The sequence below is a fragment of the Capricornis sumatraensis genome, chromosome 6 (genome assembly GCF_032405125.1).
Source record: "Capricornis sumatraensis isolate serow.1 chromosome 6, serow.2, whole genome shotgun sequence".
NCBI lineage: Eukaryota > Metazoa > Chordata > Mammalia > Artiodactyla > Bovidae > Capricornis > Capricornis sumatraensis.
Window position 1 is genome coordinate 36,250,197 of NC_091074.1, and position 24,706 is coordinate 36,274,902.

General features: G+C 40.5%; 1 protein-coding gene across 1 annotated transcript in view; it reads left to right on the forward strand.

Moving 5' to 3' along the window:
* Positions 1 to 24,706, forward strand: part of BNC2 (basonuclin zinc finger protein 2) — a 326,012-nt gene that overhangs the window by 293,045 nt on the left and 8,261 nt on the right. The window contains 1 exon segment of the mRNA XM_068973578.1: positions 15,006 to 16,975. Within this exon segment, the coding sequence (XP_068829679.1) occupies positions 15,006 to 16,975 (1,970 nt within the window).

Consider the following 24,706-nt stretch of genomic DNA (forward strand, 5'->3'; position numbering starts at 1 on the left):
TAATGATGTTTAAAAATGCATCAATGAAATTGGCTTAGCCTGTGGCCTTTATTACAGTCTCTCTTCTCAATTACACAGATTCCATGTCTTATGTCTGGACTGATTATAAGTAACCCTCCCCCCCAAAAAAAAAATTATCCTAGCTGAAGAGTGTAGCTTATCCCTAACCCACGGAATTTGATTTGGAATTGAAAAATCTTGGAAGATAGTTCGAGAGTACCACATCAGCTGTTAGAATGATAGGAAATGCATTCAGGAGGTTGGGCTGGCATTTCTGTTTTCACCTTTTTTTTTCTTTTACTTCCTCTGCTCTTCACCTTCCACTTACCCCCAGTGCCATCATGAATTCACTATAAATTCCAAGCCATCTGCCTTGAAATATAGCAGAAAACATTAAATATGTTTTTACTAATGATCTGCTAAAATTACAATTCAAGCTCTGTGCTGAAGCTGCTTTTTTTTTTCCAGTTTCAGAAGCAGTATTTAAGTGATGACATGCAGTAATTTGTTCATTCTTCTGTCAGTATAATTTACAAGGCAGTGGCAGATAAACATAGCAATACAAGATTCATTTACGGTGACACAATGGCAGATACACAGAGCAGAACCCTGCCTATGAGATAAAGTGGACTGAGTGACTTATGCAGTAATTAGGGGATAATTGTCATTAACCTCACAAACAGTAGTTTACCCATATTGTTTAAAAGGCTCCAGGATGCGTAATGACAAGGTAATCTGTCAAAGCGCTAGGGGGAAATATTAATAAGATTTGTGCAAGCCTGGATAGAAAATATGCAGAAAGCGGCCACATTAAGCTAATTGGTGGATGAATATACACTTGTAAAAGTGCTTCTAATGGCACGTTTGCTGCTCTCCAAATGACTACCGTTAATGTGGAGAAGTGGGCTGCTTCGAAAGTCAGGACTGCTGGGACAAGAGGGTATTAAGGCATGCAGACGCAGTTATTACCTTGTGCTCCGTAATGCATGCTTCCCCCTCCTCTATTTTGGAATTCTGAGTTTGGCGTTATAGTACCATATGTTGATTATTTACTCTGATGATTACATTTTCTGACCTTCTATTTCTTCAGTCAGCCGCCGACCCCCAATCACTTCTGTTTTGTGGCCAGATAAAATGACTAATAGCTACACTGATAGCTTAGAAATACATAGAAACGCAAACTGATAACGCATATGTAGATTGATAATTACACACACACATGTGGGGGTGCCTTTTATAGGAACACATTTAATCTGAGCAATCAAAGGAAAGTATATCCATCAACAGCCTCGTGTATGTGTTACAAGTAATAACGTGTTGTTCCCTGATGAATGCTAAAGCAGGAAATTAATCTTTGTGTTCTACTGCCATTCTTATACCCAGAGAAGAACAAAGTTAAATCTCCCAGTACATCTCTCTGTTCAGTCACACACTCCGTCCTCCTCGTGCTGTATGGAATGCTGCTTAGTGAATGTTCAGTTCTTTTCTCCCCCTGCCCCCCCACATCCTAACGAATATGTTAAAGCTCCTTAGGGTTGTTCAATCAGCTTCAGTTGTGGAGCGATTCAAAGTATAATATGTGAGCTAGAATCAGCCTTTTAAGCTTTGGAAGCTGGAATATGAGTACTAAGGATCTTGGTTGTACAGACAAACTTCATACAAAGATTGAAGGTTGTGACCTTGAATTCATTCCAAGGTTTTGACCCTTACCTAATGTGGAAAATCATACTCATCGTGGAAAAAAAAAAAAAAAAAGTGTTGTTGTTTTTTTTTTTTTGCACCCATTTTTGCTGTTTATCAGACATTATAGGAAAGCCCAACAGGAAATGCCAGGGTCTCTCTGGTGTTTGTGTTTAGATACATAAAACCTCAGCACAGACCCCTGGGCAGACGGAAGCTTTCTACAAGCTTGGTGGCAGAACATTGGTTCTGGAAAGAAACGTAAACTAGAAGATGTAAAGCTCAAAGCAAAAATGCTAGCACAGACTCTGGTGAGTGGTGTTTATTGCCAGGCAAGCAGATTTATAGCTGTCCAAGGACTCAGGTTTTATCTTTACGTCTGAGGGGAGAAGAAAACAAGACCACTTGCAGGGCCCATCCTTCTCCTTCCTCCTCTTTCTAGTGTTTTCTCTGAGGATTTCAAACTGTTCCTTTGCTGTCCTGAACCATAAAATGACTTACCCCCTAGCATCTCATGGTGATCATCTCCAAAAGAGTAACGTGTCGATTTAAAAGGTTTAATTGAGGCAAGAGCCTTATATACAGATACTGCTGTTTCTCAGAACTCCAGAGATCACAGGAGAACTACAGATATTTATTTATTTAGCTTGATGGAGATATAACATATTTATTTTGGAATGGCTGAGCCTCATGTTTTACAGGATTTCCACAAACTCTGTTGATAAAATGATATGGGGGCTTCGAAAGAACTTCCTGAGCAGTTTCCCTATACAAGCGAAGTTTTCACTTGAACAGATCATTAAATTGACCAGGAGTAAAAGGTAATCCACAAGAATTACTACTTCTAATCACATTACTGATAAAGCATCAAGAGAAGCATGCAGATTATGGAACCATATAGTAACTCATGCTGGCATATTTTCAGTCATAAACACATATGTTCTGAAAGTAAGTTGTATATACACAAGTTGGTTGAGAGGAAAAATTTTAGCCTAAGATTGGAAACATTTTAATTGAAATGTCTTGTGTGTCCAGATTCTAGGTATAAATAGTCAAATAAGGGAATTTGACTTTTTTCAGTAAGGCTCAGAAAGTTAGTGGGGCTTCCGTGGTGGCTTGGTGAAGAATGCCTGCCAGTGCAGGAGACCCAGGTTTGGTCCCTGGGTCGAGAAGATTCCCTGAAGAAGGAAACGGCAACCCACTCCAGTATTCTTGTCAGGGAAATCCCTTGGAGAGTGGAGCCTGGTGGGCTGCAGTCCATAGGGTTACAAAAGAGTTGGACACAATAGCAACTAAACACCATCAACAAGAAAGTTTAGTAGGACTCTTACTTACATGTAAGGAAATGAAACTAGGTCCTGGTTACTTCCTAGTCACAGAGCTGGTCATTGGCAAAACAAAGACTAGAATTTGGGTGTCATTTGCTTATGTTCTTTATTTTCCTCTGAGGCTGAATATGAGGAAGTTATATTAAGCATAACCAAAATTTGAAATTTTAAGATCCAAATTCTCTTTTAGCCTCTAAGTTCCGAGTTAGATACTCTGTGCTTAAAGATGCACGGGTAATTTTATATTAAAGGTTGATCTTCTAGGAATAAATATCTGCTGGATTTGAGATTTCCTATTTTGAAACTTAAATGATTCTTAAGATACCATTGTTAATTATTAAAATGTATTGTGTCTTTAAAAGTTTCTCAGATTTGATTTACAGTGGAGTTAGGTAATGTGAAAAATAACTTTGGACTCTTTGAAGTGCAATTCTAGATATTGTGGAAAGTAATTTACACCTCTGAAAATTCTGTAGATGGCAAAGCAAGGCACTTGCTTTATTTATTTGCAAACAAATAACCTACAGAAGAAATGCATGGACCTGGTTTAAAGCCAGACAAGCTAAAATTCCTGGGTACAGGGAAGAAATCCTGACAGGCCTTTAACAGAGCTTAGCTGGAGTTTCTGTGATTAAATATGTTGTAACCCTGGAGTGATCTATCGTAATCACAGATTTTAAAATAAAATTGCTGTACAGACGGTTATTGAGGAGAAAAGCAATCGTCCTCTATGAACTATATGTTCTCATCTGGTCCATAATCAAGAATATTCTATAACAAAGTAAATTTTTATATCAAAAATCAAACAGTATACTTTAAAAAATCAGAAGAGCCATTTAGAACTAATGCCTTGACATTTTGATTTCTCTTGGTTTGAGAAGTGGTCATTTTGGGATGGTGTATTGTTCAATTTCTCAATAATTTTTTTCTTCTAAAAGATACCTTCTTCACTGAAAAGTAGTTTCAAATATGAATCAGAAACAGAAATGGTAGGGATTTATTTCTTGAAAAATCTACCACAGCCATACCTAAAAATCACATAAAATTACCATGTTGTCTTTTCCTTCTGCTCCCAACTGCAGTCAAGGGCCATTTCCTTCAAACTTCCAGTTTCATTCAAGGAGATGAATTCCTTAATTCTGTACTTTCTTTTTTTTTTTTTTTTTGCAAGTAATTTGATGTGCCTTTCCTTAGTATACTACTGATTCTTCATGATTGAGCATTTTTCATCTATAATAAGACCAATTATAATGAGAGTCGTGCAGTGACCTGAGGATGGTAGTCTCTACAGGTGCACGTTTGTGTACATGCACATGTACGTGATAAGTAACTCTTAAAGTCAATCCCTAATGTGCAAATGGTATTTACAGAGAGCAGACCTGTGTTAGCAAGGACTAATAAGAGTCTCACCTTGACAGAAAATTCTTTAAGGCAAAGTTTTTTGAGAGCTCTGTCCTTCTAACCAGTGGTGGATCTTCCTGTAGAGTTCATTTCTCCTTTGGGGGAAAAAGGAGGAATTGGAAAGATACTTCAGACAGGTCCTTTATAATCCACACACTGAATTTAGCACCAGCTTCTGTAATCACAGCCAGCCAATATATACATAGCTGGGCACACATTTCATGACATCGATGGGCTTGGGTTGATGAGGAAAGCATATTTGTTTCCCAGAAGGGATAAATGTGCATGTAGGTTAACAAAGTCCAGTCTTGATTTTTCTTTGCAAGTTTTCATGTCTTTTTGTACCACACCCTGTTGATTCTTTCTCATGGAACCCTTCTGTCCTGGGGAGGGGCAGAAGAAGCAAGAATGGACTGGTCAACATTGTATTTAAAAGGTAAAGTGATGCCCTTGAGAAATTCTGCAAAACATAAATTTCCAAATGACGGAAATCGGGTAGTTTTTATTACCCAAAACAAATTTGATTTTTTTTCTTATCAAGTCTAATTTGAACCATTTGGTGCAATCATGGTATAAATGAGCATGCCTCACTCTGCCTACAGATATTACAGTTGTTTCAACTGGCCTGGAAATATTAGCCTGAAACACCGGAAAAGCACACTCACTTGAAAGAACTCGGTGAATAAAGAAGAGTATAATTCTGTTTACTTACACAACCAGACTGTTCCAGTGTATACTGTATATGGTAGTGGCTCATCTTTCTCAGTCGGTGCCCTCCCAGAAATGTGTGTTTAAATGTAAATTTGCTAAAACAAATAAGCATGCCAAGTTGTTTCCCCACATAATTTCAAGTGTTTCTGAAAAATTATCACAATACTGCTTACAAAATTTCCCCAAGTGCTTCCCAGAATCTGTTATTTTCAATAAGAAATTTTTGTTGTTGTTTTACCATTTTTCTTCATCTCCCCGCTCCTGCACACCCCCACCTCTCCCACCCCCACTTCTTGCTTACACACACACACACACACACACACACATGCAGCCACACAGACACAAAAATTTTAACCCATGCCAAGTCATGTAAATTAGATAAATAAATAATTAGCCATTCCACCCCCCCCCCCCCCAACAAAAAGAGGGGAAGTGACTCTGATATATGTGGAGAGTACCCAGACCAGTTAAACTTTTTGGCTGAAGAGAGGGTTTAAAAGTAACTTGACTTTTAGAGGAACAATTGAAAATTGAAATATCTGCTTGTCACATATGGACCTACATGAGTTCTAAAACAGGTAGCTTGTAGGTGAAAAGGAGAGAAGAGGACTTCTATAACTTCTGTAAGATTTTTTTTGGTAAAGCTATAGGTAGTGCTTTCAGCCCTCACCTGCAGCCCCGCCCAGCCCTCAGGTGGCATACATGAGCTCTCATTTGCAGCAACCCCCTACACCCCCATATGAAGTTGAGGGACTGGCCCTGTTCATGACATCTGAGGTAATAGTCCGAGCCCACCACTTCCCCCTGAGGTGACCTACCAGTTAAATGATAAATTTCGTAATTTCTGGGCCACTTCCTTGACACACGTCCACCTAACCAAGAGGCCAGCACAAAGGCAGGTGAAGGGGAGCTTGGGTGAATTAACAGACTACTCTTCAACTTCTTCCAGAGTGTGTGTGAAGATGTGTGTGCATGCTCCGTGTCTGCCACATGTCAATATTAGCTCTGTAGTGACGCAGCCTAAACTTTTTATGACTACGCATCCTTTCCATAAAATACATGAGCGTGCACCCCAGTGCATGTGAAGCTGTTTCCAAGTTAGTAATATATTGTAAATTTACATATAAAAACGTAACACATTTGTCTTTTTAGGTTAAAAAAATAGAAATTCTCATGTTTACTCACCACATCAGTGGGCTTTTGTGTACCCCCTACAGATAGGAGAGAATGGAGGAGGGGGTATGTGTTTTCCTGTTCACAACAGAATGCAGGGAACATGAAGATGGTCTATATATACATGGGGAAAGTTGTGAATGTTGAGTTCCGAGTGAGAGTTCATGCAATTTTCATAGTTTAATGTTTTGTGTCAGCTTCACTGAGGTAGACTTCACATGCCAAAAAATCTAGGAGTTTTTAAGTCTACAACCTAGATAGTCATATGTACATTAGCCTTAGGATATAGAACATTTCCATCACTGCCTAACGTTCCCACTGTTCTTTTACAGCCAGTCCTTTCTTCCACCCTCGGGCCCTGGCAACTACTGATCTCATTTCTCTTCTTGTAGGATTACTTTTCAAGGATGATTCCTCTGACTGGCATAGTAACATCAGTTATCTTTTAGGTCTGACTTCTTCTTTCATTCTTAAGGTTATGTTTCTATCCATAGTTTAAAGGAAGATTCCTTTGTGTATTTCTCCCACTATTTAATTAAGACTTAAACATCAAGAAAACCTGGAAAAACGTATGTTTCAAATTTTGCATAGCATGGTTTCATCAGTTTTTACCTCTGCAATTAATAGTTCAGTTTTGATAGAGTACCAAGCTGGATTGGCTTGGGATCGTTTCTCTACCTTCTACCCAAGTCCATTCCTCTTGCCTTAATACCTGAACTCCTCCTGAAGGAGAGAGAAGTTCAGTTCAGTTCAGTCACTCAGTCGTGTCCAACTCTTTGCGATCCCATGAACCACAGCACGCCAGGCCTCCCTATCTATCACCAACTGCCAGAGTCCATTGTGTCGGTGATGCCATCCAACCATCTCATTCTCTGTCATCTCCTCCTCCTGCCCTCAATCTTTCCCAGCATCAGGGTCTTTTCCAGTGAGTCAGCTCTTCCCATCAGGTGGCCAAAGGATTGGAGTTTCAGCTTCAACATCAGTCCTTCCAATGAACACCCAGAAGTGATCTCCTTTAGGATGGACTGGTTGGATCTCCTTGCAGTCCAAGGGACTCTCAAGAGTCTTCTCCAACACCACAGTTCAAAAGCATAAATTCTTCGGCGCTCAGCTTTCTTTATAGTCCAACTCTCACATCCATACATGACCACTAGAAAAGCCATAGCCTTGACTAGATGGACCTTTTTGACAAAGTAATGTCTCTGCTTTTCAATATGCTGTCTAGGTTGGTCATAACTTTCCTTCCAAGGAGCAAGCATCTTTTAATTTCATGGGTGCAGTCACCATCTGCAGTGATTTTGGAGCCCCCAAAAATAAAGTCTGTCACTGTTTCCATTGTTTCCCCATCTATTTGCCATGAAGTGATGGGACCGGATGCCATGATCTTCATTTTCTGAATGTTGAGCTTTAAGCCAAATTTTCACTCTCCTCTTTCACTTTCATCAAGAGACTCGTTAGTTCTTCTTCACTTTCTGCCATAAGGGTGGTGTCATCTGCATATCTGAGGTTATTGATATTTCTCCCAGAAATCCTGATTCCAGCTCAAAAAGAAGAGAAAATCCCAGTAGGAGACTGGTCATGAAAATAAGTTGCCGATACAGTTGGAATGGAATAATACCTTAAGATAGCACACTATGCTTGCAAATCTAGACATGGCATCAGAAGGCATGCCTCGTAAACCTCTCGCTTTGTTTTAGGTGGATAGCATTTCATTAAAAGCTTTAAAATTAGATCAAAGGGGAAATGTTTTTAGTGTTTAGCTATTCCTTTTTTTTTATTTTTCCTTTAAATTATGCCTTAAATTTGACAGAAAGAAATTTATGAAATAGAGTAGAAAATTACACTATTCTGTGCTGGTCTTTAAGCTGTTTGCTGATTTCTTCGTAATGTGAATAGTGCCTGAGCAAATAGGCCCTAGGTCTCTGCTGTGTTTAGTGTTCCGGTCTCATTTCCATGTGTGGAAGGAAAGGCAGTGTTACCCTCTGTGCTCTAGCATGCTAGTGGCCTGCCATGAGCACAAACAAGTTTATTCTTGGCCTTCAAGCAGATTCTCAGGGCTAAAGGTCAGCTGACAGTCTAATGATCCCAGAGTCTCTATCTGGTCTCTCTCCAGTCTCTTCACATCTTTCCCTCTCTATTCTCCCTTCCATCACATAAGAAAAAAAGTCAATCTTACTTGACTTTGGTTGTAAAACTACGCATCATGTAAGGTATTTTGATATGAAAAAGGGACCCAAATAAAACCACTGAAGCCATGATTGTTGACCCTACTGACAAAGATTTTAGAAAATCACTCTGGACCCATATTGAACTGGGTGCCAGATTTCTCCTAAGTGATATAAGCACCAGTTCAGTGAATATAAAAGGAAGGCTTTTCATTTAAAATGTTTAGATGTAAATATTTTAAGTGTTTTATACTGTTTCTGAACCCAGTAAAACTGGTTTATAAGTCTGGATTATTTGCTTACAAATCTTCTAATTGATAGGATAGCCAATTATTATCATAGGAAATCAATACTTATCCTAGGGACTTCACTGGTTGTCCAGTGGTTAGGGCTCCGTGCTTTCATTGCCAACACATTTCATTGTGTTTGATCCCTGGTTATAGAACTAGAATCCCACAGACTGACATGGTGTAGCCAAAAATTAAAAAAAAGTATTTATGCTAATACTTTGCATTTCACTTAGCAGGACAAATCTTATCATCCTTATTTTGTAAATAATAATTTCCAATGAAATGGTCATTGAGCGCTGGTTACAAATGGGGGAGCCGAAAGTAACTCAGTCACCAGCTACAATACGAATGGGAAGGACGCGAATCCAATTGCTCACTCTGATGTGACTTTTCATCCACACACAAGCCCATTATCCCAGTATGAAGCGGTCAGGATGTCCATAGTGACCTAACAGATTGAATTCTTTCCATTACTGTTTATTTTGTGACAATACCAAATTCTCTTTATGGCTCTCAATCACTGGTAAAGTGTAGTTGACATGATAAGGAGGCCTAGGTTTTAGATTTGTACTTCTCAAACTATCCGTGAGGAAGGACCAGTTTTCCCCCAGCTGATCTTGAGCCAATACTTAAGTTAAATAAAGTAAAAATCAGTTAATTTTAAAAGAAGAAATGACCATGTCTTTCATTGTACAGCAGTGTCACATTGTCCTGAAAGTTACCAGATAGCTACTCTCAATTCCTTGCAGAGTGGTCCTTTTTGATAGCATATGGGCCACTCATGGTTAGGACTTTCATGGTGGCTCAGACGGTAAAGCGTCTTGCTTACAATGCGGGAGACCTGGGTTCGATCCCTGGGTCAGGAAGATCCTCTGGAGAAGGAAATGGCAACCCACTCCACTACTCTTGCCTGGAAAATCCCATGGGCAGAGGAGCATGGTGGGCTACAGTCCATGAGGGTCGCAAAGAGTCGGACACAACTGAGCGACTTCACTTTTACTTTCTTTCAGGCCACTCATGTAAAGTCTTAACAGAGGAGTCTTAAGCCATGGTTTAAGAATCACTGCACCAGATCCGGATTACCTCTGTCACAAAGATCTCCAGGCAAAAATCCTGGGCCTCCCTTGTTTTCCTTTGATGATTTCTAACTCCCTTCAACTTAAAGGAGTTGAAGGATATGCTAAAACTGATAGTCATTCCTTGCATTGAGCTTTCAGACCCATTCTATTACATGAGACAATCAACTTTGTTTCTTGTTGCAGTTTTTCTGTTTATGAAAGGGATGGTCTTTAGATGGTCTTGATGAATGATGGCTTCTTTGGAAAGAACGTCACATTGCCTGGATCCAGAGGGTACCCTATCAGGAGGATTCTAGTTGGAGTATGTCATGTAGATACTTGACCTGTCCCCAGGCACATTCATTTACAAAGATACTATGTTGTCCTTCTGCTGCTGCTGCTAAGTCGCTTCAGTCGTGTCCGACTCTGTGCAACCCCATAGACGGCAGCCCACTAGGCTCCTCTGTCTCTGGGATTCTCCAGGCAAGAGTACTGGAGTGGGTTGCCATTTCCTTCTCCAATGCATGAAAGTGAAAAGCAAAAGTGAAGTCACTCAGTTGTCCTTCTAGGTAAATATAAATGGATGCTTCTGTTACCATGATAAATAAAGCTTCTCTTTTACCATTCAGGCAACCAGCAAAGTTCTAAACCTTGCTTACCTGGATCTCTTCCACCAGAAGTAAGTAGTTTAACAGAGCAGTCTCCATTTTAGTGGAGACAGCCACTCAGGACTAAAAAAGAATCTGAAAGGCAGTAGATTTAGAAATAGCAGCAGGCATTCGTGGCGGGCCAGGAGAAAAGAGAAACCATATGGGACTGCTGTGTACCGTTAGGGGAGGGAAGACAGAAGGGTGATGGAAAGGAGATGCCTCAGGTGGGTTTGATCAGTTGCTATGGTTTCTGAGGCCCATTTTAATATCAGAGGCTGCCAGCTCTGTATGTACGGTATCAACATGCACATTTAGGTGCAGGCTACCTGGGAAGAACCTGAGGTAAAAATGGCTGTACACCACTCAGATTGAGTTTCCACAGTGAATGCTTTCATAAAAAGAATAATCAAGAAAATGGATTTGATGGTAAAGGAAAAATGGTGTAGAAGAGGACATGGCAGTGATCTGGAGACCAGCCTTGTTCAGGAGAGGTCTTGCCCCCTGTTATCACAGACTCAGTGTGCCCACCTGGGAAATGGCCTCATGGATGACAGTAAGTTCAGCGAACCTGGAGTCAGAATTTCTGCGTTCAAGTCCTGGACCCCAGTTAGCATCTTTGCAACCTTAAGCAGTCATACCTCTGGTGTCTCATCTGTTAAACATTTGCCGAGCTCTGAAAGCTATTATAAAGACTCAAATGAGATAATCTCTGTAAAATCACTATTTATTTCTCTGCTTATTTACAATACCAACAGTCTCCTCTACTTCCCTGTCCCAATAAAGGACATAAGGGAGACCAGTGCTACGAGTGATACTTTTAAAAAAGCGGCTCCTTCGCAACTCCAGGATTATCCAGTCAGTCACTGTGTCGACATATCTTGGTATGACTGTTGTGAGCAGAGAACTGCATGAGAACGTTTAATCTGAAGGCTGATTTCTCCTACAAATGAGGGAGGGATATCTGTATTTGCCAGTTTACATGGTTTAGTCGCTCAGTCGTGTCCAACTCTTCGCGACCCCATGGACTGCAGCACGCCAGGCCTCCCTGTCCATCACCAACTCCCTGAGTTTGCCCGAACTTATGTCCACTGAGTCAGTGATGCCATCAAGCCATCTCTTCCTGTATTGTCCCCTTCTCCTCCTGTCTTCAATCTTTCCCAGCATCAGGGTCTTTTCCAGTGAGTCAGTTCTTTGCATCAGGTGGCCAAAGAATTGGAGTTTCAGCTTCAGCATCAGTCCTTCCAGTGAACACTCAGGACTGATTTCCTTTATGATAGACTGGTTGGATCACCTTGCGGTCCAAGAGACTCTCAAGAGTCTTCTCCAACACCACAGTTCAAAAGCATTAATTGTTGGGAGCTCAGCCCTCTTCACAGTCCAACTCTCACATCCATACATGACCACTGGAAAAACCATAGCCTTGACTAGATGGACCTTTGTTGACAAAGTAATGTCTCTGCTTTTCAATATGCTGTCTAGGTTAGTGATAACTTTCCTTCCAAGGAGTAAGCGTCTTTAATTTCATGGCTACAAGCACGCCCGAGAAAATAAAGTCTCTCACTGTTTCCGCTGTTTCCCCATCTATTTGCTAGAAGTGATAGGACCAGATGCCATATTAGTTTCCTGAGTGTTGAGTTTTAAACCAACTTTTTAAAAAAATATAAATTATTTTAATTGGAGGTTAATTACTTTACACTATTGTATTGGTTTTGCCATACATCAACATGAATCCGCCACAGATGTACACGTGTTCCCCATCCTGAACCCCCCTCCCTCCTCCCTCCCCATACCATCCCTCTGGGTCATCCCTGTGCACCAGCCCCAAGCATCCAGTATCATGCATCAAACCTAGACTGGTGATTCGTTTGATATAATGATATTATACATGTTTCAATGCCATTCTCCCAACTCATCCCACCCTCTCCCTCTCCCACAGAGTCCAAAAGACTGTTCTATACATCTGCATCTCTTTTGCTGTCTCACACACAGGGTTATCGTTACCATCTTTCTAAATTCCATAAATATGCGTTAGTATACTGTATTGGTGTTTTTCTTTCTGGCTCACTTCATTCTGTATAATAGGCTCCAGTTTCATTCACCTCATTAGAACTGATTCAAATGCATTCTTTTTGATGGCTGAGTAATACTCCATTGTGTATATGTACCACAGCTTTCTTATCCATTCATCTGCTGATGGACATCTGTTGCTTCCATGTCCTGGCTATTATAAACAGTGCTGCGATGAACATTGGGGTACACGTGTCTCTTTCAATTCTGTAAACCAACTTTTTCACTCTCCTCTTTCACTTTCATCAAGAGGCTCTAGTTCTTCACTTTTTCTGCTACAAGGGTGGTGTCATCTGCATATCTGAGGTTATTGATATTTCTCCCAGCAATCTTGATTCCAGCTTGTGCTTCATCCAGCCTAGCGCTTCTTATGATGTACTCTGCATATAAGTTAAATAAGCCAGGTGACAATTTACAGGCTTGATGTACTCCTTGCCTAATTTGGCTCCAGTCTGTTATTCTATGTCCAGTTCTAACTGTTGCTTCCTGACCTGCATACAGATTTCTCAAGAGGCAGGTCAGGTAGTACTAGACACCAACACACATATAAAAGGATAGAATGTCAGAAGTGAGCCTTATAAGGAATGACTTTTAACTATTAGAGCTTCTTTTTAAGTAATTTAAATAAATGACAAGTATCACCTTAATATCAAATTAGGTGTTGTGATTCAGACCATACAGTTGTGGTCCAGAGAGAATTTCACATCACAGGGCTGAGTAGAACTGTCTATGAGAGAGAATTCTCTTTTGTAAAAATAGTACAGTTCCCTTTATCCTGTTTGCCCTAATGTAACATCTTACATATGCATAGTACAGTTGTTAAAACTGAGAAATTAGGATTGATACCACGCTGTTCACTAATTGAGAGACTTTCCTGAAATTTTCCAGTATTCCCACAAATGTTCTTTTTCTGGTCTAGGATCCCTAGAATCTTACATTCATTTGCGCTGTCTTAGTCTCCTCCAGTCTCTAACCAATCTTTGGTGTTTCTTTGACTTAAAAAAAATCTTTTCCAACGTTTACACTTTGAAGAATACTTGCGGCTGTTTTGCAGAACACCTTTTAATTTTGGTTTATCTGATGTTTTTTCATAATTAGATTGAGGTATGCATTTTTTTTTGGCAAGCATGCCACAGAAACCACAGTGTATCCTTCTCAGTATATAGATCACAAGGTCTGTGACGATCCTTCATTTAGGCAAGTTGGTTAAGGTGGTGTCTGCTAGGTTTCTTCCTTACAATGTTATGATTTTCCTCTTTGTAATTAATAAGGTTCTTGTCTTGTATTTAAGATGATTTTGTGCTTCCATAAATCGACTGTCAAGGGTTGGAACAAGTACTGTTCACAGAGAGTTGCCAAGTGTCCTGTCCTGGTGGGAAGGAGCTATGCCCTAGAAGATGATGGAGTCATTAAGTGTTTGAATAGGTTTCTCTCAATCCATACTGAAATGGATTGCCTGACGTTACATTGCAGGATTTTTAAGTGCTACCTCCAGGCATATCTCATAGTTACTAGCAAAAATGAAAGTGTGAAATGCTTTTTAATGTATATTTAACAACACATAGTCTGGTGATTACTGATGTGTATTCTCTGTGGACACTCTCTACTATCAGAGCAGGATGTTAAGAGACAATATTTTTACACATTCTTATCTAAATCCATCACATGTTTACTTTCTGAATATCTATAACTGTCATTTATAACAAGATCATAAAAAGTCAAATACTCTTAACTCAAACTTTGAATCATAGAATTACAATCAATTTTCAGAAAAAGTACAACTACTGTGTTTCCTTACTCTACCTTATGAAGTTGCCTACTGTAACATGACACTAAAATTCAGCCACTCGAAAGGGGAGAAATACAGCATAGCAATGTGAGTATGGGGGTGACGCTACTTCATTCATCTTCGTGATTTAGAAACTCAGATAATAGCTCTTATTTAAAAGAAGTTTCATCATTGAATCCAGTGTCATGTCTGATTGTGTTAAAGAAAATTTGAAAAGAAAAAAAATAAAATTTGAAAAATGTACCTAATTCCTTCCTGTGGTGTCACTATTTGATAAAGATTAAGGTACCATGTTATGTTTTGCTTTTGCATACACTGGGTTGCACAGCAAGAGTTTGCGTCTTGTACTAATATATGCTAAATACTTGCATAGTCTATAGACCATTGTTGTTAAAAGTAGCAGTAGAGTGCAGGCATTTTAGATCACAGAGCCCCCGTGGTCTACGTTTTGTTTGCTTTGACATTATTAAACTCAATCTGTTTCTCTAACTGTGACTCTAATGACTGCATTTGCATGGCAGAAAAGTTTGCTTTGTGGATCAACTTGTATATTAACAGAGCTTGCATGTTGTTTTCTGCTCTTGCTCGCGGTGTTCCGTGAGCAGACAGAGCACCTTCAGCTGCACTGAATAATTATGCACAATCAATAAGTTTCTGTGTTTGTCTTTGTCGTTTCTTTGATGTGGCCTCCAGGATGCTGCCGGCAAGGTGCTGGACCGCTGGGCCATCATGTCTCGAGAAGAGGAAATCATCACCCTTCAGCAGTTTCTGCGGTTCGGAGAAACCAAATCCATCGTGGAGCTGATGGCGATTCAGGAGAAAGAAGGGCAGGCCGTAGCTGTACCATCTTCAAAGACAGACTCAGACATCAGAACTTTCATTGAGAGCAATAATCGCACCAGGAGTCCTAGCCTCCTCGCCCATCTAGAGAACAGCAACCCTTCCAGCATTCATCACTTTGAAAACATCCCCAACAGCCTTGCCTTCCTACTGCCATTCCAGTACATAAACCCGGTCTCAGCCCCGCTGCTAGGATTGCCTCCGAACGGGCTGCTGTTAGAGCAACCAGGACTGAGGCTGCGGGAGCCCAGCCTTTCCACCCAGAATGAATATAATGAGAGCAGTGAGTCTGAAGTCTCCCCCACGCCCTATAAGAATGATCAAACGCCCAATAGAAATGCCCTGACCAGCATCACTAACGTGGAGCCCAAAACCGAGCCAGCCTGCGTGTCCCCCATTCAGAATTCCGCCCCAGTCAGTGATCTGTCCAAAACTGAACACCCGAAGAGCTCATTCCGGATCCACCGGATGAGAAGGATGGGGTCAGCCTCCCGGAAGGGAAGAGTGTTCTGTAACGCGTGTGGGAAGACGTTCTATGACAAAGGTACTCTCAAAATCCATTATAATGCCGTTCACCTGAAGATCAAACATCGGTGCACCATTGAAGGCTGCAATATGGTCTTTAGCTCCCTCCGCAGCCGGAACCGCCACAGTGCGAACCCTAACCCTCGCCTTCACATGCCTATGCTAAGGAACAACCGAGACAAAGATCTAATCCGGGCCACGTCCGGGGCCGCCACCCCCGTCATAGCAAGTACAAAATCGAATCTCACACTCACGAGCCCTGGCCGGCCCCCAATGGGTTTTACCACTCCCCCACTAGACCCCGTGTTACAGAACCCTCTCCCTAGCCAGCTGGTGTTCTCTGGACTAAAGACTGTCCAACCAGTTCCTCCATTTTATAGAAGTTTACTCACTCCAGGGGAAATGGTGAGTCCTCCGACCTCCCTCCCGACCAGTCCCATCATTCCAACCAGTGGTACCATAGAGCAGCACCCCCCACCCTCCTCTGAGCCAGCAGTGCCAGTAGTGATGATGGCCACTCATGAGCCCAGTGCCGACCTGGCGCCCAAGAAGAAGCCCAGGAAGTCCAGCATGCCTGTGAAGATCGAGAAGGAAATTATCGACACCGCCGATGAGTTTGACGATGACGATGACGACCCCAACGACAGCGGGGCCGTGGTCAACGATGGGGGCCATGACAATCACTGCCACTCCCAGGAGGAGATGAGTCCGGGCATGTCGGTGAAGGACTTTTCTAAGCATAGCAGGACCCGGTGCATTTCAAGGACAGAAATAAGAAGGGCTGACAGCATGACTTCTGAGGACCAAGAACCTGAGCGGGACTATGAGAATGAGTCTGAGTCTTCGGAGCCCAAACTTGGTGAGGAATCCATGGAGGGGGATGAGCACATGCACGGTGAGGTGAGCGAGAAAGTCCTGATGAGCAGTGAGAGGCCGGACGAGAACCACAGTGAGCCCTCTCACCAGGATGTCATCAAGGTGAAGGAGGAGTTTACAGATCCCACTTATGACATGTTTTACATGAGCCAGTATGGACTGTACAACGGCGGGGGTGCCAGCATGGCAGCCCTGCACGAGAGTTTTACATCGTCTCTGAATTACGGCAGCCCTCAGAAGTTCTCCCCAGAAGGGGACCTGTGTTCTAGCCCAGACCCTAAAATCTGTTATGTGTGCAAGAAGAGTTTCAAAAGCTCCTACAGCGTGAAGCTTCACTACAGAAACGTTCACTTGAAAGAGATGCATGTCTGCACGGTGGCTGGCTGCAACGCTGCCTTCCCCTCTCGCCGAAGCAGAGACAGGTCAGTAAATCTCCATTGGCTGCTCCTGCCGGGGGGTGGAGGGTGCCAGTCATGGTGGACTTGACACATTAAAAAAAATCCAACTTCAATGTTTTCGATGCACTGTAAAGATTGTCCACAGTGACCGCGTGATCCCCAGGCTGCCATGCTCGTGAAGGATTGTTGCAGTCGATGCTTGTTCTGATTAAGCATGCAGAATCATACGCCATCTTACTCAGTAATGCACGCCATTTTTCTCTGTGCTTTGTGTGTATGTGTGTGTGTGTCTCCATGCATCTAGGTGTGAATAAGTTAACTGTGTACACAGTTCCCTGCTTTCCCGTGAACCTTCACTTAGAAGCTGCAGCTTCTGTTATATATATTTCTGCTTTGCCTTGTGGCTTTATAATTAAATCAATATATTATCTTCATACACACGTATTTATCCAATATAGAAACAGAAATTTACGGATGGAAAGAACCATAGGTCCAGGACATCGAGACAGCCTGCATCTGCGTAGGTATAACCAGAAATGTTATCGTTCTTACATGAGTATTTAGTGTGTCCATGAATTCTTTAAGAGTTGTAGAAATAGCGGAAGAAAATGGGACCAAAGTAGTTGTTGATATGGGGAACTGTTATGACGATTGTGGGTTACTTCAACTTCACAGTGTCTTGGAGCACATCTCTGAAATATAGTCTGTCATGGGAATTATGCATAGAAGGGGAGGCATGCATATACTTTGAGGATCAGTTAGAATATATTATGTCCAGCCTTCAGATGACATCACACCTTAGGTATGTAGCTGTGGCTCTGAAACAGTTGGGCTTAAACAGAAGCAGCTGGTCCTAAACCTACAGTGTTCTTTTTCAATCTTAAAGCAAATGTAATATAAAAGGAATGTGTTAAGGTGGTCAGTGGTGGAGTGGCACAGTTGTTTTCCCCTTGTGGAGATAAGCTTATGAGCAGAGTATTACACACCAGCCTAACGAGAGTCACACAGTTAGTTCATCCCATGATAACAAATGCAGGTTTTGGTTTTACATTGTCTTTTAATAATGTATCTGGAGAAAATTTTTTACATGGTAAAAATCAATATATGTAGAAGAAACAATATTAACTAGGAAGTTTCCAAATAGCTACCCCCCAAATTCTAGTGTTTCCCAGGTGGGTAGAGTTGTTTGATAAAGTAACATACAATAGAAGTACACTGAAAAGTAGTGACCTGCCTCTAGAATGTTCTGTTTTTGCCATATTTAAAAGTTCAGTCTTCTTAAAATTAAAGAAGAAAATACTTTTTCCTTTTATACTAAAATACATGGGACCCAATGCATGAAAAGCAAAAGCTCTGAGAAAATTCAGTAGCTTTCTTCATACAATTCAAAACATGCTTTGAAGAGAAATCTATCTTCTTAAAAAATTCCCTCCCCCCAACTCCATTTACCTTGTTCTGTAAAAATGTTTTATGGTCACAGAGTTCTGAAGTTCCAGGTTATCATTAACAGTCCCAGAATACAGCAGTTAAGATAGCTAGACTTTGAATAATAAAATATAATACTATATCCATCCCCCCCACGTTTGTAAGTAATATTCATTCTTTTACATTTGAAATAGTGCACTTGTGATAATGAGGTTAATGCATTGGATTTTTTTTAACAAAAATAAAAGACTCATGAAAAACTGCATAAAATATTTATGGAAATGGAGTGTTTGAAGAGAAGCCAAAATTTAAGCTTATTTGCATGAATTCCTATCACAGTTTTAGTTGTTTTGCTGAAAATACTGCAAGTCATAACACTCAGATAAATGGCTCTGGGACCAAAGGCTACAACACCCAAAGCTTGGTTCTTTCATTTACATCAAGCCACTAGAAAATGCAAGCGCTGTTTTTATGCCTCAGTATATAAGAAAGTACTGTGGAGAGGGTGGTTTGTCTGAGGAAAAACATTTATTGATAGAAGCAGAATATTTCTAATTTTATTCTAAGGATTGAGCGTTCCATGGTTGACCATCCATATACAAGTTGAGACCACTGCCCAGGATAACTAGGATATAGGCTATTCCAGGTGGGAAGCATAATACAGATAGTCTCCCATGTATGTTCAGTCTCACAAGAGATTGCAAACCCCAGAAGACAGGTGATTACATTTCATATGGGTGAAATAGCATGTCACGCCAAATCGTTTTAATTCTGGAAGTTTGTCACACGCAATAAGAAGCAAATTGGAAAAAAAAAGTACAAGAAAGTCTTCTGATTCTCACTTGAAACTTTGCTTTTCAAGAGTCCTCAAATCTTTTGACCCAAGGGTAAACACTTAGCCGAAACTTTGATACTTCAACTTTTTTTTTATAAGAAGAGTGTTCATCCTTGTTGCGTCTATGACTTAATATGTGAGCGTAGCTACCACCAAATAAGCAAAAACAGGGATGCCGTTAAATACCATCCTCTTCTGCATCTCAGGAAATGTAACTGCTCTATAATTGTACCCCTGTTTCATTGTCATCAACTAATGTTGACCTGTAATTTGATCTTATTCACAAAGCCTCTGCCTCACATCTCAAATCTACCCAGTAGACTTCTCCTCCCTTGTCTCTTCACTTTTCTTTGTATCAGTCACAAGAACCCCAGGAATTTTATGCCCCTGCTTTTTTCCTCCTCAATTCACTATGAAGCTAGTAAGTTTTCTTGCCTTTCTCTGCACCAACACACCTTCCCAAGCAGAAATCCCCCTCTGTCTTTAATCCTGCTGTGCCTGTGTCCATTTCTCTCCTCTCCCCAGCGTCTCGATTCATCCATTCTGGACTCCGCAATATCTTCCTTGTGCAAACAGAGCATTAGAAGGCATTTTGAGGTGGGGTCGAAGTATGCAAGGGGTTTACCTGTGATAAAACTTAACAGAATAAACCCTCTTCCTTCTATTTATGAAAACAGCCTTCTTGTCTTTGGGCTTAGAACACCTTACCGGAGTGAGAAACAGGTCTTCCTCGGCTTCTGCCAAGAGGGTTATATTTGAGGGAGTTGTGTGTGTGGTCTCAGACAGGCAGTTAGCGGGATGGAAGTAGAACTACAGAACTATAAGGCGATGACTGATATTTAAGTGTTTAAGTGTATACTGATAGTAGTGTGTAGTGTTACACCCAACAGTCACTAGACACCTGTACTTCTTTCTTGTTTGTCCCTTGATTTTTCTGCTAAGATGCTCTTCTGTCAGGGAACAGCAAAGCTGACTCTAGGCTTTGAAGTATACCTATGAAAATACTCCCTGGGAAGAAGAATTCTAACTGGCCTAGAACCTACAGTCTTCATAAAGGACATTTTCTTGAAGAATGTCATAGAATTGGTTGGCCGTGGCTTTCTATGGTCATTTCTTATCCTCTGTCTGGTGTTTTGATCCCCAGGAGGGCTGAGTGTCCATGGATCATCTGTATATTAGGGAAGCCCATTTATAAATTACATTTGGTTTTTATTCCAAAAAATAAAACCCCCTGTGTCCTCTTCTACTGAATTCCTTATCATTTGTTAGTATGTTAAAAATCTATTTATACCTGTTTCAGTGATTCGCTGTTTTAAAACTTCCTCAACTATAATGAAGACTTTGTCTACAGAAACTAGATGGTCTGCATAGAAGGAAATACTTAATCTGTTTGTTTTTCATCTTAACATGAGTTTTACCATCTTTGCTCCTCTCTTCCCTCTGAGAATAGTGGCCACTCATGGCTACAGTTTGTCTTGAATTTTATCAGAAAGGTAAGCATTATGTTTGATCTTCAAGGTGTAGGAAAGGTGATTCAGCCCCATGAATAAATTTAGAAACAAAATAATATTTGCTTAGGGTGATTTATAAATAAATATGAGGCAACCATTGGTGCCAAGTGGAAACCTTCTCTTTGATTGCTACTTAAATCCGTCCAGATTTAAACATGTAAACTTCTTGATTTGTATGAAGTAAGACATCTGTATTTGGTTTATTAAAACCTGCTGATGTCTCCAGAACTAAATTTGTTCCTATATAGGCCTCTGGGTAGCCGTAGCTAAAAAGCAGAGATGTATGGTTTTTGCTTGTTTGATTACCTGACTTCCAGCCCTGTACAGGTGTGCAGGAATAAATTAACATAAGCTACCTCTGACGAGCCACTGCATACATTAACAGCAGAGGTGAAGATGCGAAAACATGCTACCTGCCTCCTGTTTTCACCTTCCCAACAGTGACATCCATTTTTGCCATCATTCTTGTTTAGAAAAGTTCTCTGTAAGTTTCCAAAGAGAGATTTTCAATAAATGCATATGATTTCACCAGGCAATACCTCCAAGAAATAAGCCACTTAGCACCAATTTAAGATAACTATTAGTGTATTTGCCCTAATACAATTAGCTGTCAAACAGTGTGTTAATCTTCTCCAAGTACGAGAAGAGAACACTTTTTAAGGCATCAGCTTTTTCATTTCCTATATTTTTTGCCATCCAAACTGCAGCTCTCCTTTACCAGAATTCTTTTAAAAGGTAAAGTCATGTTGGTCCTCTGACTTTTAAAGGAAGACATTTTTTTCCCCCTCTGTTACTCTTTTTAGTTTCACAATACAGCCAGGAGATCAATAGGTCTTTTGTACTTATCTCCATTACTTTCCATCAAAGGCAAACAAAATAAATTCCCCCTTCTGAGTAATTGCTAGTTGTGCCCTCCTCAAGTGAAACTTTGGTAGTAAGATAAACTTCAGTGTCATTCCTGTCTCGGGGGTTCTTTTTATATCCTGGGAGAAGGGCAGTGAGCAAAACGGCCTCCTTGTATCATGGGGAGAGACTCTGTCAAGCCTACCATGAGCCTCGGATCTTCCTAATGACCTCCTGCTGGCCCAGCTGGATGTAAGACAAGCTCATTTAAGCCTCTGCTGACCTTTCACTCCTCCAGCCCAAGAAGTACACCAATCACTTCCACCAAACTGCCTACCAACTAGACAACAAAGCTTAATGGTGAGCAAAGGACTTCCTGTCCATGATACAAAGAAGTTCTTACAAATTTCTCTTGGTAGGAGTACCATTAAATCTCTTGTGACTACATAACTTCTACTGCGTAAATGCAATGCTTCCATATACCCTGTATTCCTACCTTCCCTCAAAAGGAATGAGCTACTACTCTCTCCACTGGGAACTTGAAAATCCAGGCAGAAATAGCATTTAGATCAGCATGTACATACTGCATGCATAGGTGGTAATTTTCAAGATAGCACCACTTTGAAAGGGTCATCTTCATGATTTCCGTCTCCCTTGCGTTTCCCATCATCTATCTGATCGCCGGCTAGACTTTTTTGGTCTCATTCTTTCTCATAATGATTCATTCTAAGTATTTGTTTTTGTAGATAGTCTTTTCTTTTTTAAAACAAATAAGAAAGGCCATTTCTCACCTGGAAGCAGGTTATGAGACTTCACATACATATTAGTATTTGCTTGTATCCTGCAAAAGTGGGTTCTCCATAAGGTAAGAAGCGTCTACCAGCCCTTTCTTGCTGAGTGATTTGTTGTTGTTGTGCTAAGGAAACAGACTTTTCTTTCTCTGTTGAAATTTCATTGTGAAGGTTGGGCTAGAAAGCCTTTCTTTTTCTCTTTTTAAAAAGCCTTCTCAGAAATAATTTAATGTTTTTGCCTTAAGACTCCCACAAGCTTCAAATAAATGAATGTGGCAGAATATGAAAGGAGTTTACACTTGCCAAAAAATTACAATGTCATAAAAAAAGGATTTATTAACTTTGATTCTTGAGTGCCAAGATGTGTGTGTGTGCATGTGTGAGAGAGAAGCAAGCTGAGAAAGAGGAAAAAAGAATGCTTTTCAGGAAAGGACAATTTTTCTTCAGTTACTTAACAGAAAGCTACACTTTTTTAAAATACCTAGAGTTTATGTCCTAATGCAAGCAGCTTGAATTAAAACAGGAGTTGTAAATTCCTGGTAGAAAGCTGTTATGCCTGAAGTGTTAGTGATCTTAACTCTAGTACTTTATGGAGTTTATTACTTCTTTTATTAACTAGGGGGGGAAAATGTTACCTACTTCTGGTTTAATTCTTTTTCTTGCTTGCTCTAATTATTTTGACTTTACCTTAGGAAAAAAAAAAAAAAAAGCTGTGTTTCTAACCTGAACATATGTAAGTGATGGCTCCAGTTTGCTATTGCATATATCAATTGGAGTTATTGCCAGCTATTCAGAAACTATGCTAACGTTCTCATGTAAATGTATCCACATAAAGTATATGTGTGTTTATATGTGAACAGCCACATAAATCAGAATATCAAAAGACAGATCGTTCTTAATTGCCAGAATAGACATCTTCATCTTGGGAAATGATGTATGAAGTTACTTTAGCACATGGATGGGAAATAAGATTTTTTTTCAGTCAGAAGAGACAGATTTGGGCGATGAGAACGACAGACCTTCAGAAGTAAGCCTCCTGGGTCTGACGGCCAGCTAAGGGGAGCCGCTCGAACTCTGCTGGCTTTTTAGTCCGCTCTGTCACCAAGGGGGCACTGGGGGGTCAGTCCGCTCACTAGTAATTGTGTTTTACAGACTTCTAAAGCAATTGGCTCAGTCAGTCCCAATTCAATAAAAGTGGAGAGCAAGAGAGAGAGCACTTTTGTTCTATTTTTTACTTGAAATTATTTCATTCAGCAGTCTGTCTTTTTTATTACCAGGACTTGACATTAGCACTCCAAGCTATATTAGCATCCATTTCAGCAGTTCAGTAATGGTATTAAAAAAACACTTAACTTCAACGGTGAATGGTTGTATGACAGTACCATAAAAAATCCACATTAAAAAAAAAAAAACTTATGTATTTGTCCCAGCAAATTATTTTTCACTTGTTTAACCACTTCAAAGCTATGTTCTTGAGATGGGTTTTCAGGAAGAACCTTCTTGCTCTGAGAAGCAAGCAGTCAGCGGTGCTCTGTTGATTAGGGAATCAGGAGAAGAGGGAGAGATCCAGTGGGGAGAGGGGAGGTAAAGATGCTGTTTACCCTGTAGTTAGATTACCTTCCATTCATCAGCAGAGATGGAATTGGCAACCTCAGAGCACCCAAGGTGAAATTCTTGGATCCTCATGCCTGGCTGGGATTTGATTTTTAACCCAGCACTCCCCAAACTTGGGAGCAGAGCCTAACTACTTTGGCACTGCAGTGTGCTCATAAATGACTACATTAGGTTCTAAATTTTGATTAAACATTCAGTAATTAATCAATGGTAGACATGAAGCAGTTGGCAAGGTCCAGAGCTGCAAAATGTTTAAGACATAAAACATTACGAAGTAATTAGAATATGCTCCTTCAAGAGAAGGATTGCCTTCAATAAAGAGGTAAATGATAGCATCCTGCTTATTGTGGACGTAGGCAGCCAGAGCAATATGATAAACTGCTGGAGATACACATATCAGTAATCATCCACATTATTAGTGCCATTAATCATAATTCCAAAAATATGACAGCAGCAGCCAACTTTTTGACCAATTTCGCTTCTGCCCGTTGGCCATTATAACTTCGCTAATAGACTGCAGAGCTCCTGTGCGTGGCAGTTTGCATTGAGAATGGAAGGTTAATTATATTTGAGCTGCTGATTTCTTCTCTCCTTGGAAAAGGCTTAGCACTTTGACAATCCCAGGAGCTCACTGTTGTTAAACCAGTAAAAGTACCTTATTGAAATTTTCTTTGTTGGTCAGGAACGAGGAGATGTTTCAAATGAGATGCGCCAGGCTGGGAAAGCTGCTAATGTT